Source organism: Cyprinodon tularosa, unplaced genomic scaffold (assembly GCF_016077235.1).
Source record: "Cyprinodon tularosa strain WSP-4 unplaced genomic scaffold, ASM1607723v1 ctg467, whole genome shotgun sequence".
Lineage (NCBI taxonomy): Eukaryota > Metazoa > Chordata > Actinopteri > Cyprinodontiformes > Cyprinodontidae > Cyprinodon > Cyprinodon tularosa.
In genome coordinates this window covers 887,575-900,247 of record NW_024039193.1, presented here as the reverse complement: position 1 = coordinate 900,247, position 12,673 = coordinate 887,575, and the positions used below count along the sequence as shown (strand labels likewise).

General features: G+C 38.3%; 2 protein-coding genes across 2 annotated transcripts; both read right to left on the bottom strand.

Annotated features, from left to right (window-relative positions):
• Window positions 1–2,746: 2,746 nt before the first annotated feature.
• On the bottom strand, window positions 2,747–4,080 carry LOC119794093 (trace amine-associated receptor 13c-like). The gene is made up of 2 exons (XM_038301445.1): window positions 3,901–4,080; window positions 2,747–3,572 (listed from the first exon to the last, which is right to left on the bottom strand). Exons 1-2 carry the CDS (start codon window positions 4,071–4,073, stop codon window positions 2,747–2,749), a joined length of 999 nt encoding a protein of 332 aa, XP_038157373.1. The 5' UTR covers window positions 4,074–4,080.
• A 4,428-nt stretch (window positions 4,081–8,508) lies between these two features.
• Window positions 8,509–9,842, bottom strand: LOC119794089 (trace amine-associated receptor 13c-like). Its single transcript, XM_038301441.1, has 2 exons — window positions 9,661–9,842; window positions 8,509–9,334 (listed from the first exon to the last, which is right to left on the bottom strand). The coding sequence occupies exons 1-2, from the start codon at window positions 9,831–9,833 to the stop codon at window positions 8,509–8,511; spliced, it is 999 nt and encodes a 332-aa protein (XP_038157369.1). The 5' UTR covers window positions 9,834–9,842.
• Between the last annotated feature and the right edge of the window lie 2,831 nt (window positions 9,843–12,673).

Below are 12,673 nucleotides of genomic sequence, written 5' to 3'. Positions count from 1 at the left end.
GTACTAAAAAGAAGAAGAACACAAAGCAACCCCCCACAAACAAGAACCCTAACACTCGGATAGACTTTGTTTCTGGTTTGACTGTATGGAATACGCAGAAGTAGTAGCAGCAGTTGTTTTTGTTATGCTGTCTGTTGAGAAACTGACATTTTTCAAACTGGAACCAGATGAATCAGGTAAGTATGTGCATGTGTTAAAGGGGCGTAAAGAAGGCGTGTCTTGAGCTGTGAACAAACAGGAGGGTTTAGGAATAACGGTGCAGCCAGCTCTGTGCAACAAGCAGGTTGTCACAAGAGCACATCCAGCAAGTTACAGTCAGAGAAACAGGACTACACAGAAAAACAGGCAGATTTCCAACATTTATAGACAAAGGTGTTCATGGCAGCAGCACAGCTGATATTTCTCTCCAAGATGGTGTCACAACCAAACAGGAAAAGACCAGATTAAGCTACTATGAAAAAGCAAAAGAGCATAACATTAAAGATTGAACTAACAGATTCTGCAGAGTGGGAGAATAGGGAGAGAAGGAAGCAGAACGATGAAATAGGGATCCCTTTGTCCTCCAGAAGTCTAAGCCTATAGCAGCATAACTACAGAGATGCTCAGGATAACCTGAGCCACTCTAAGTATAAGACAGTTCTGCTGTCTCTCTGTCTCTGATTTCCCACTGCTCGTGGCTCCTTAGACTACCTGTGCTCAACGTTGAGCCATTGCTGTTTAGAATGATGACATGAAGTATTCTGCGAAACTATCTCTGGCCCTTTCTCAGCAAGTCATCATCTGAGATACCTTGCTCTGGACATAACTACCCTCACAGAAAAAGGCAATATTTAGGAGTGGGGCTAAAAAGTAGGGCTAGGGGTTGAATTGGGGCCGGCTATTAGAGTCCGAAATCAACAGGTTTACAAGCCATTCAAAAGACGGTACAGATTGGAGATGGTCAGAGGTGTCCAAAACACTGAATGAGCCACATATAAAAGCACAGAATGGCCCATTTTCCATTGTAGAGCATGATTCCCATGATACGCCTGAGAGAACTGCACTACACCTTCAGTTCAGTGGGTGGGGGTATAAGAACACACAACTGGTTCTCCCTTTACAAACAATGCTGACCAGCAATAAATAAATCCCTATATTTTAAAAGCTTATTTGACATTTAATATTTTTATACCCCTACATCTAAACAGATGTAGGTGTAAGTGGATGATTCATTTCAGATAACTGCAAAAACCTGTTTACACTGTTAGATTCTTTTATTATATTAACCAGGTAAATCTCAGATATCCACAATATAAACATGAAATGTTTAAAATGTCTATTAAAGTTAGTCCACAAGAAATTATTGTCTTGAATTTATAATCATAATCATATATTTATATCAAGCAGAAACTCTCAACAGTAGATTAAACAATGGAAGGCAACTAACAGACATCATCCATCTTGGCTATCATTCTCTTACAACGCTGACAGCATAGAACGGTGGAAAATGAAAATAAAACATGTATTTATGCAGGTTTATAAATTATTACACTTTAATGAATTGGGTTTACATGTAAAAAGTCACTCTAAGGAGAATACATTTCTTGTTTCTACACTTCTTGTTTCTACAATAAACAAGAAATGTTGAGATTATTACTCCATTACAACAAACATTGTCCTTTGAATTGTGGCAAACAGTCTAAGCTGCATAAACAGGCCACACCAACCCACTGTGAAGACCCATATTTCAACACAGGTTTAAAATGATGCTATATCTTGACAAACTGATTACACAAAATAAGTTTTGAGATGTACTTTCTCACTTAAAAACATCTTAAGATCTATTTTGTCACAGACTAAAGGTATAGAAAAAACATTTGTACACTCATCTTCACCAGTTACTGTGGCTGCTGCGGGAACAAAAAACTGCAGCTGCACACCACCCATCTCTCAACAAGCCCAGAAAGGACTAGGTCTGTAAAGTAAATTTACTCTGGTAAATGTGTATGGTAAATGGTATGGGGAAGTGAGCAAGACGCTTAAACCAAGACTGCTCTCCAGATTCCGTACAATGGTAAGCCACTGCTCCCCAAGACGATGGGTTAAATGCAGGCAGTTAATTTCGTTGTTCTGTACTTCTGACAGTGTACTGACTATAAAAGTTGAAGTAACAAAAAAATGCTACTCAGATACTGAAAAGCCCCATGCTTTGCAAAAGGCACCCTACGTTTGAGTGGCAATGGAAATTGGGCTAATGGGTCACAAAAGAGTCACTAGAGTATCCAGCTTGTTGATTATGCCAGCAAGCGTAGCACTTGTTAGCATAAACAGACAAAATAGCATGAAAGTAGCAAATCTGCTAAATACATCAAGGAGGAGGAGAGGATTGTGATCAGGTGGGCTCACTCAGGCTAGCAGGGAAGTGCAGACAGCAGAGTTGGGGCAAACTAAAACTGTCATGTCGGACCACAGGTCTGTACAACAAAGGAGTATTTTAGTTTTTTATTACTTCCAGATAATAAAAACATAAGTGCATACTGATAATAAAATACACTAAAATAATTGCAACAAAATGTAAAGTTAAATCAGAAAGGTCCTTTTCCATAGCAAATAATAATAATATTTTTAAAATAAAAATTGGCAGACCTGTCCAACGAGTTATAAATTAATGCAAAGACAAGTTACTGTTAGTATAATTTATTAACCTTTAATAATCAGTTTAGTTAAAAAGAAGACCAGCAACTATTCATTTGCATCCTTTACATCTCTACAATATGTTCATGTCACCAGAGTCAAGCTGAAATATCTTTAATGTTATAATGAATTTAACAGATTTCCTAAACCAAGGATAGAAAAAAGCATAGATGAGTGGGTTTATACATGAGTTGAAATAAAATAACCAGATCCCAAATTTTAAAGTAAACTCACTGTTTCCCATTTCCTGTCCTGCAAAAGACGGATAGAAATAAGGGCAGAAGGTGAATATAAACACAACTATAACAACACCTAAAGCTTTAGCTGCTTTTCTCTCAGACTTTTTAGCAGTTATGCAAACTGAATCTTTTATAGCAGCTGATGTAGCTGCAATATGAGACCTCATGGCCCGAGCCTGAGACAAAGCAACAATAAAAACTCTCATGTACAGAACAATGATTACAGAAATAGGAGCAATAAATGTCAGTATAACATCAAAAGTTCCCTTTAGAAGATCAATTAAAAGTACACATTCCCCATAACAGGAGTTATAACTGTCTGGATCATTTAAATGGTTACTCAGTAACACACTGTTGTAAAACACAGAGCACCCCCAACACAGACAAATACAGATTTGAACTCTTTTCTGTGTCACTTTTGTATGGTAACACAAAGGATCACAGATTGCTATGTATCGGTCAACTGATATGAGCACCATAGTTCCTACTGAGGCAGATGTAAGAATAAAAGAGGTGTAGTTAAAAGTTGCACATATTATGCTTCCCAAAACCCAGCAGCCTCCAGTTAGCAAGATTCGAATGGGCATCAGCAGCAGTCCAATAAGCAAGTCTGAGACAGCCAGAGAGAGGAGGAACATGTTGGTGGTGGTGTGGAGCTGCCTAGAGAAGAAGAAAAACAACACAGAGCATAAGCATAAATAAGCTCATCCTGAGAAGTTGAAAATAATAGTTAATATCTAGGTAAAATTTTATATGTGAGACACTACATAACAACTGTTTTCACAAAATAATGAGGAATTCATATGGCAAAATCTAATCAAATGAAAAATTATTTTATCAGATGGGGTAAATAAATCTTTTATGTGCTAGAAAGTGAAAATAGGTCAAAAGATCCTATCTACATAACATCCCTATAGTGTGCAAACTGTTGAAATGCTACATGCAAGAAACAATATATAGAATAACACATTTCTGTTCACAGTAATGCCTGAAGTGTGAGATGGAAATGATGACCAGCAGGTTGAAAGTCACAGTCAGTAAGCAGATGCAGGAGAGCACAACGTAAAGCAGAATGTTTGTAGAGGGAGCCTGCAGGGGCTTTCTGCAGGACGTGTTGATCAGCTGTGGAAAGCACAGCCCATCTTCACTCAAAGACTCCATAATAAGAAAATAGCAGCTCTTAGAGTCTGCAGACTGTATGACCAAAAAACTATTTTATAATGACGTTCGTTTTACTCCTCCCCCTTTTAAATTACTTTTCAGTTTTTAAGCTTGTTTTTGTGACACTATTCTCTTACCATATGCCTGTATTACTAGAGTATGCCATTGCTTGTACCAGAGTTAAAAACATAATAATCCAATCAACTTCATTTATATCGCACATTTTAACAACAAAACAATTCCAAAGTGCTGCAGACTCAACAAGGTAATTATAAAACAATAAATATAAATAAAACAGTGATAATAAAAACAATAGAATAGATACAAAGCCACATGGGACCACACAACTTATGCTAAAAGTCATAGAATAAAAGTGAGTCTTGAGATGCGATTTCAAACACTCCATGGTGGGGGCCATACATATATTTAGGGGCAGAGCATTCCACAAAGAACGTTTTATCACATCTGGTTTTCAGATTTGTCTTAGGAGTCACACGCAGGACCTCAAAGTGAGCAGGGAACGGTAAATCTGGATGAGGTCTACAATGTCCTGAGGTGGGAGTCCATTCAAGTCTTTAAAAACAAAAAGCAATATTTCAAAATTAATTCCAAACTTAAAGGTGCCGTAGGAGATCAGTTCCAGCAAGCTATATTTCTGAAAAAATACAACCATTCCTCTCGCATCTGAGCACCCCTCGAAACCACGCCTTTAACGCGCATGCTGTCTGTCGAGGTGCTCAGATGTTTCCGAAATCGAGACCGAAACGAGCCGAGACTGAGTGCTCCTGAAACGAACTAACAACAACATAATGCTACGTTTACACATTAAGCAGTGGAGGAAGCAAAAGCAACTAGTTTACATGCAAAGTCAATGGTTGATGCGCATCATGGCGCAGCAAAAGGTCTTGCAGCACGTCTAGGGCAGCAGGAGCAGCGTGTCGCTGATCTGGGAGCTGGCAAGGAGACAGACACAGCACTGCCTCACCTCCAAGTCTAAAGTAAGATTAAACATGACAGGGCTTTGGGCAGAGAACACAGCATCCCCAACAACTACACCATTAATGAGGAAAACCACTGGACAACACAATGTCAAGCGTGTGTCCGTGCACCGTTGTAAGGCCAGTGACATGTTGTGTAAATTAAAGGCTTCCACCAAGTCCCCTTTGGTACCAGTACCACACAAGAGGTCTTCCACTGCTGTTGGTACTTCTCCCAGCCTCAGACTTGAGTTGAACAGGTAGCACAGGATGCCACACAGTTCATCTGCTCAACACCCTTGAAACCTGGAGCTGATACCATCTGGACCCGCAGCATTTTCCACCTTGATCTTTCACACCTCATTCCTCACCTGTGTTGTTGAAAGCAACAAGATGGCAGGGGAGGGGTTGAGCAGTGTGATGGTATTTTTTGGAGTGGGGGGGTTGGATGGTGTTTAAGAGCTGGGAGGTGTGATGCAGTCAGTTGTTAAAGAAGTTGAAGGTAACAGCAGGGGGTCCTGGACTGGGGGAGGAGTGGGTGGCTGGTCAAACCAATTATATTTCACATATAGTTTTTTTTTATCAACCTACATCTGAAGAGATTTAGATGTATAATTGGATGTTTAATTTAAAATAACCTCCAAAATGTTTTTAGACAGTTATATTATTTTATTATAATAACCAAATAAATCTCAAATATCCACAATACAAACAGAAAACATTCCTATCCAAATTGTTTTTGATTAAAGTTAGTCCACAAGTACAAACAGTGGGGGCTGGCCAATAGAGGGCGCTCACCCACCCTATAACCTTGATTAAGACACAAAAAAAGCAAATAAACATTTTATCATAAAATTAAATATATAATATATAAATATCTTAATATATTCCTATATGTGCAAGATAGACAGATGATAAAATCTTTAATGACATGTAAAGCTCTTTCATTTGTCATCAGGGACTAGTGAAGTATTTCCCGCAATGAGCGCAAAAATCTTTGGCCATTGACTCTTGTTGAAAGTTGAAGATGTGCAGTAGTTCCTCTGCAATGTTAAAGGATAGGTGAGCTCAGAGCACAGCTGTCCTGTGGCCCGAGCTAGCAGGAAATGTCATCACATTCGTAGTGTGGCTGAGTTATGGAAGTTGGGTCATTGGCGAGAGAGAAATGGAGCAAGAAAAATTATGTCAAGTGATGTCCCTTAAAGCAAGAGAAGGTGGAGGTAAAAGCATTTAGATCTGATCAGCTAAACATCACAACTAATCAGCAGTCCAAAGACAGATGGAAAGGGTACACCAGCTCTTTTTCCAGGACCTGGATTAGCTACAAGGCTTGACTAACTGCATGCAGCGAGGCTAACGCTTTATTCTGCTTTCCCCACTTCCTTTTTCAAATGTAAGGATCTTACCAATCATGGATAAAGACAGTTAGAACTGATTTAAAGCACTTTTAAGATAAGGCAGAGAATCATTAACAATCTGGGATTCACATGGAAAATAATATAATATAGTGTACCTTTTATAGGTGTTTCCATGTTTGCTCTTAAAGCTACAGTGTGTAATTTTTAGCGACATCTAACGTCCAGACTGCAGACAGCAGCAACATGAACATCTCCCCCCCACCGCTTCTCCCCCCCAACAGTACGACGAGTGTTACGGGACAAAATGTCTTCCACGACGTCCGCATCACCTACCTTCTCAAGTGATGAGGTTTCTTTACATAGATAATTTTACAGATAGTATTCTCAGGCATAATACTGCCATCTATTGTTCAGTACCGTCTCAGTTCATCTCTCTCAACTTGCCGTAGTTACTTTCGAGCGTAATGGGCGATCTCGCAATCGCTAGTTTGTTGGCTCTGCGCTGCCGTAGTGCAAAGATGTCTGCCTCCATGGCTGCGAGACCCGCTCCTATGTAATTATAAATAACGAATTCTAAGGCAACGCAAATATTAAGGTTAAGAGGCTGAGCTCGTAGATGATGATAAATAACATAGTTATGTATAATATATTACATTTCTGACTGTATATCCCTGTAATTATTACACCCTGTAGCCTTAAATAAATACATATTCAGAAAATAAACTGTTTTTATATATCAAAGAAATATAAAGATAATAGGTTCTCCATTATTAAACTGGTAAATGATTTTTTAGGTTTCTGACACCTTATTGGACCATGCAAAATCGATTTGCCTTCAGAAAGCCTCAGAAGGGCAACATTTATGTTCAAAAAGTTGAACATGACATTGTGTTTTTGTTTTTATAAAGCGTTTTGTAATGTTTTATTGTTGTTGGCATTCATATGAGAACAGCATCCACCTCGAGTTCTCTCTTCTTACAGCGCTGACAGCATAGAACCATGGAAAATGAAAGTAGAATGTGTTTCTAGATAATTACACTATTAAGTTGTGTTTACCTGAATGTACATTCCCAATCCCAAGTCCCCTGCTACTACCGGTTGGAGATTATTGGAGATGTGGCAACATAAGCAGCGTAAACAGGCCACACCAACCAACTGTGAAGACCAAGATTTCAACACAGATTTAAAATTATGATATTTCTTGACAAATTGATTCACTGATGAAGTTTTGAGGTGTACTTTCTCACTTAAAAACATCTTAAGACCTATTTTTTTTATAAACTAAGGGTATAGAAAACATTTATTTAATCACCTTCATCAGTTACTGCAGCAGCCGGTGGAACAAATCATTGCAGCTGCACATTCGCTACCCCTAAACAAGCCCCGAAAATACTAGGTCTGTAGAGGCACCAAAACCCTAGTAAAAATAATTTACTCGGGTTAAATGTTGATAGAAAGCTACCCAGATTTTGAAAAGCCACAGGCTTCTCAAAAGGCACCCCTGGGCTTTTGATTGGCAATGGAAATTGGGGCAATCGGTCAAAAAAGGGTCACTACCAGCTTGTTTTTTATGCCAGCAAACTAAACACTTGTTGTATAAACAGACAAAATGGTATGAAAGTAGAAAATCTGCTAAATACATAAAGGAGGAGGAAATGATTGTGATCAAGTGGGCTCACTCAGGGTAGTAGGGAAGTGCAGATGGTAGAGGTGGGGTAAACTGAAACTGCCAGGTCTGTAAGACATAGGAGTATTTACTTACTTTTTATTACTTCCAGATAATAAAAACAGAAATGCATACTGATGACAAAAAATAATTGCAACTTAATGTAAAGTTTAATCAGTAAGGTCCTTTAAAGTGATTTTTTCCATAGCAAATAATATTTTAAAAACAGAAATGCATACTAATGATAAAATACAAAACAACTGTATCAGGAAGGTCCCTTAAAGTTATACAGGAAATAATAATGATATTAAATTAATAACAATTGGAAGACACAATAACAAATGCAAACACAAGTTGCTGATTCTTGAATAATCCAAATCAGTTTAGGTTCAAAGAAGACCAACAACTATTCAACTATTGCATCCTTTACATCTCTACAATATGTTCATGTCACCAGAGTCAAGCTGAAGTATCTTTAGTGTTATAATACATTTAACAGATTTCCTAAACCAAGGATAGAAAAAAGCATAGATGAGTGGGTTTATACATGAGTTGAAATAAAATAACCAGATTCCAAATTTTGAAAAGAACTCACTCGTAACCATTTCCTGTCCTGCAAAAGACGGATAGAAATAAGGGCAGAAGGTGAATATAAACACAACTATAACAACACCTAAAGCTTTAGCTGCTTTTCTCTCAGACTTTTTAGCAGTTATGCAAACGGAATCTTTTATAGCAGCTGATGTAGCTGCAATATGAGACCTCATGGCCCGAGCCTGAGACAAAGCAACAATAAAAACTCTCATGTACAGAACAATGATTACAGAAATAGGAGCAATAAATGTCAGTATAACATCAAAAGTTCCCTTTAGAAGATCAATTAAAAGTACACATTCCCCATAACAGGAGTTATATCTGTCTGGATCATTTAAATGGTTACTCAGTAACACACCGTTGTAAAACACAGAGCACCCCCAACACAGACAAATACAGATTTGAACTCTTTTCTGAGTCACTTTTGTATGGTAACACAAAGGATCACAGATTGCTATATATCGGTCAACTGATATGAGCACCATAGTTCCTACTGAGGCAGATGTAAGAATAAAAGAGGTGTAGTTAAAAGTTGCACATATTATGCTTCCCAAAACCCAGCAGCCTCCAGTTAGCAAGATTCGAATGGGCATCAGCAGCAGTCCAATAAGTAGGTCTGAGACAGCCAGAGAGAGGAGGAACATGTTGGTGGTGGTGTGGAGCTGCCTAGAGAAGAAGAAAAACAACACATAGCATAAGAATAAATAAAATCATCCTGAGAAGTTGAAAATAATAGTTAATATCTAGGTAAAATTGTATATATGAGACACTACATAACATCTGCTTTCACAAAATAATGAGGAATTAATTTGGCAAAATCTAATCAAATGAAAATTTATTTAATCAGATGGAGTAAATAAATCTTTTATGCGCTAGAAAGTGAAAATAGGTCAAAAGATCCTATCTACATAACATTCCTAATGTGCAAACTGTTGAAATGCTACATGCAAGAAACAATATATAGAATAACACATTTCTGTTCACAATAATGCCTGAAGTGTGAGATGGAAATGATGACCAGCAGGTTGAAAGTCACAGTCAGTAAGCAGATGCAGGAGAGCACAACGTAAAGCAGAATGTTTGTAGAGGGAGCCTGCAGGGGCTTTCTGCAGGACGTGTTGATCAGCTGTGGAAAGCACAGCCCATCTTCACTCAAAGACTCCATAATAAGAGAACAAACAGTGGCTGTGCAGATATTACAGTCTGCCGACTGTATGACCAAAAAACTGTTTTATACTGATGTTCGTTTTACTCCTCCCCCTTTTAAATGACTTTTCAGTTTTTAAACTTTTTTACGAGACAATATTTTCATGATCTAGTTGAACCGGGCTGCTCATTCGCCCGGGTTCTTTGTGCATGGAGTTTGCATGTTCTCCCTCAGCATGCATGGGTTCTTTCCGGGTACTCCGGCTTCCTCCCACAGTCCAAAAACATGACTGTTAGGTTAATTGGCTTCTCTAAATTCTCCTTAGCTGTGAGTGAATGGTTGTATGTCCTGTTTGTCTCCTTGTTGCCTGGCGACCTGTCCAGGGTGTACCCCGCCTTTTCGCCCATTGACAACTGGAGATTGGCACCAGCACCCCTCGCAACCCCAATTGGGACAAGTGTGTCAGATAATGGATGGATGGATGGATCTAGTTGAATAGGAAAGTGGCTTGAGATGACGTGTTGTGAATTGGCGCTATATATATATATATGAACTGAATTGAATTATTATTAGAGGTTGCCATTGCTTGTACCTCAGCTAAAAAAACATGACAGCACCAAACAGCAGTTTCCAGTTTGACTCCTGTGCTGAGCATTTTTCAACAGTTTTTAACCAAATATATGAATCAGCATTTTTTCTACAATCAGACTGAGGTGATCAGCTCATAATGTAGTGGGACATAAGGTGGTTTAGGTTCTACTTTGCAAAAGCAAACTTTGGAGAAAGTCTTTGTGACCTCTTTTGCTTCTTTGTATCTCTCTATAAGAGAGATAAGGTTAATATTGGTGATTAAGATTTATAACAAAGTTTGAAAATGGAGGAAGGGGATGAAAAAAACTGTCAAATTCTAGCTATTACTGCAGAAATAAACCTAGGAATGCCGGGTAAGAGGAGGACATGCCTATACTGATTTTGAGCTGATGAAGAATGACATAACCAAGCCAAGATCTAAAAAAATAAACTAAAAAAAACACCAGTCAGGAGAAAGAAACCTTAATTACACACTTGTTGTAATGTCAATGTGATTGACCCTTATTAAAACACGATAGTTGGGATGTAGAGCTGCAATACCCGGACTGGGAACAGTGTGTTCGCCAACCTCTGTTCATATGACTGGAACGGGGGCGGGCAGTAGGCCGCCAGTTCAATGGCTGAGTTCAAGTAGCTCTGGGGTAGAACCTTGGGAAGAAAGTTGATGTTTGGCCACAATGTCACTCCGAAACCACCTTCCTTCCAACGGAGGCAGGTCAGGATGATGGCCAGTGCCTGGAGCTCACTGACCTTGTTGACTGGACTATCTTTTATTTCTGGGTGGATCATCTCAATAAGTGGTCCTCTTAATTGTCAATAATTCTGGTGATATGTTTATGTAAGGCTATGTGCTCTTCCCGCTAGCAATCTTTTCCTTCGTATGCACACTTTCAGGCATATATCTGTGGTGAGCTACAGTTTCAGGAGTTACGTGAACAACGGGGAGCAAAAAGCAGTGATCATCTGTCTAAATGGTCAGTTAACTAAGTTCGCTATAAGGTCCACTATACGTATAGTCCCCAGTCTATATAGTGATTATAGGGTTTTAGGGGTTAGGGCGGACGTTCAGACACAATAAGCTTGTATCAGCTATGAGAACAGCAGCTTTTGAACAGAGCGTGCACGGGGAGGAATGGACTCCTATATGCTCTCGCACGGGTTTAACCCTTTATAGGGCATTCATCTAAATTTAGAGCAAAGAGTACACTGCAAAAAAAATGAAATCTAAGTAAGTCAGTTTTTCTTAAAATAAGTGCATTTTTTCTTGAACTGAGCAGGTAAGTGAGATACTTTGCAAATGGACAAGAAAATGTAAAATAAGGGGGAAAAAATGCAGTCTCCTATTTCAAGAACATAAGATCAAATAATCAGATTTTAATAATAAGAATTGTCCTTCAGCTGGAAGATTTTCTTATTTACCTACTCAAATTAAGGGTAAATACACTTATTTTCACATATTTAAAGATCATTTTTGTAGTGTGTTATTGGAATCCAGGGCAAGACCTTATTACCTTTGTAACGTTCAATAAATTAGTATATTTTGATTGCATAAATGAATGTCAACATAATTACAAGAAACGCCAACTTGACCGTATATATTAAGAAAAATAACAAAAGTGCTTCTATAAGAAATTCATTAAAAACACTGAGAGTAAAAGAAATGGCACTCTATTTGTAAGGGGTATGCAAGTGATCAAAAATGGTAACTTGCCCTATAAAGGGTTAATAGGCGCTCCCTCTCGGGAGCGTGTACAGGGTTGAGCATGTGCATTTTTGTTTTAAGTGGAGACGGCGGGTCTTTTAAAAAATTCGCGAAACTCCTCCACTAAACCTTTAAGTCACTTACCTAATTTAACAGTTCAGTCCATCTCCAGAAATATAGATAGGATCTAGCCAGAGGGCTGCCAAAAAGATGTCGCGTGCACCGCCTAGAATGTCCCAGTTGCTACAGAACCGGAGAACATGAAGGAGTCCAAGCCAGGTCAGGGTAACAGGACTTAAGTTCAAATTGAAACCATCACTAGGCACACTTAGGACTTCTTTTCAGTTTTATTTTTAAAATGCATATAACACTAAACAAACCCATCAACACAAAAATAAACAATACTGCTGTGCAAGTTAAAAGTATAAAATCAAATGGAAAATTTGGAAACAAATATAATGAAAAAAAAAAGAAATTGTACTATTATAAAGCAATATGAAGACTAAAAAACAAACATTAATAATTAATAAGTAAGGGTAAAAATACAAATACAAAATTGTTGAAA

Bases quoted from the DNA above. Each gene is read 5' to 3' on its own strand.
- LOC119794093 (XM_038301445.1), bottom strand. From the start codon at position 4,073: ATGGAGTCTTTGAGTGAAGATGGGCTGTGCTTTCCACAGCTGATCAAC. The intron at 3,573-3,900 runs GCATTACTGTGA...CTTCTTCTCTAG, and splicing joins ATTTCCATCTCACACTTCAG to GCAGCTCCACACCACCACCA.
- LOC119794089 (XM_038301441.1), bottom strand. From the start codon at position 9,833: ATGGAGTCTTTGAGTGAAGATGGGCTGTGCTTTCCACAGCTGATCAAC. The intron at 9,335-9,660 runs GCATTATTGTGA...CTTCTTCTCTAG, and splicing joins ATTTCCATCTCACACTTCAG to GCAGCTCCACACCACCACCA.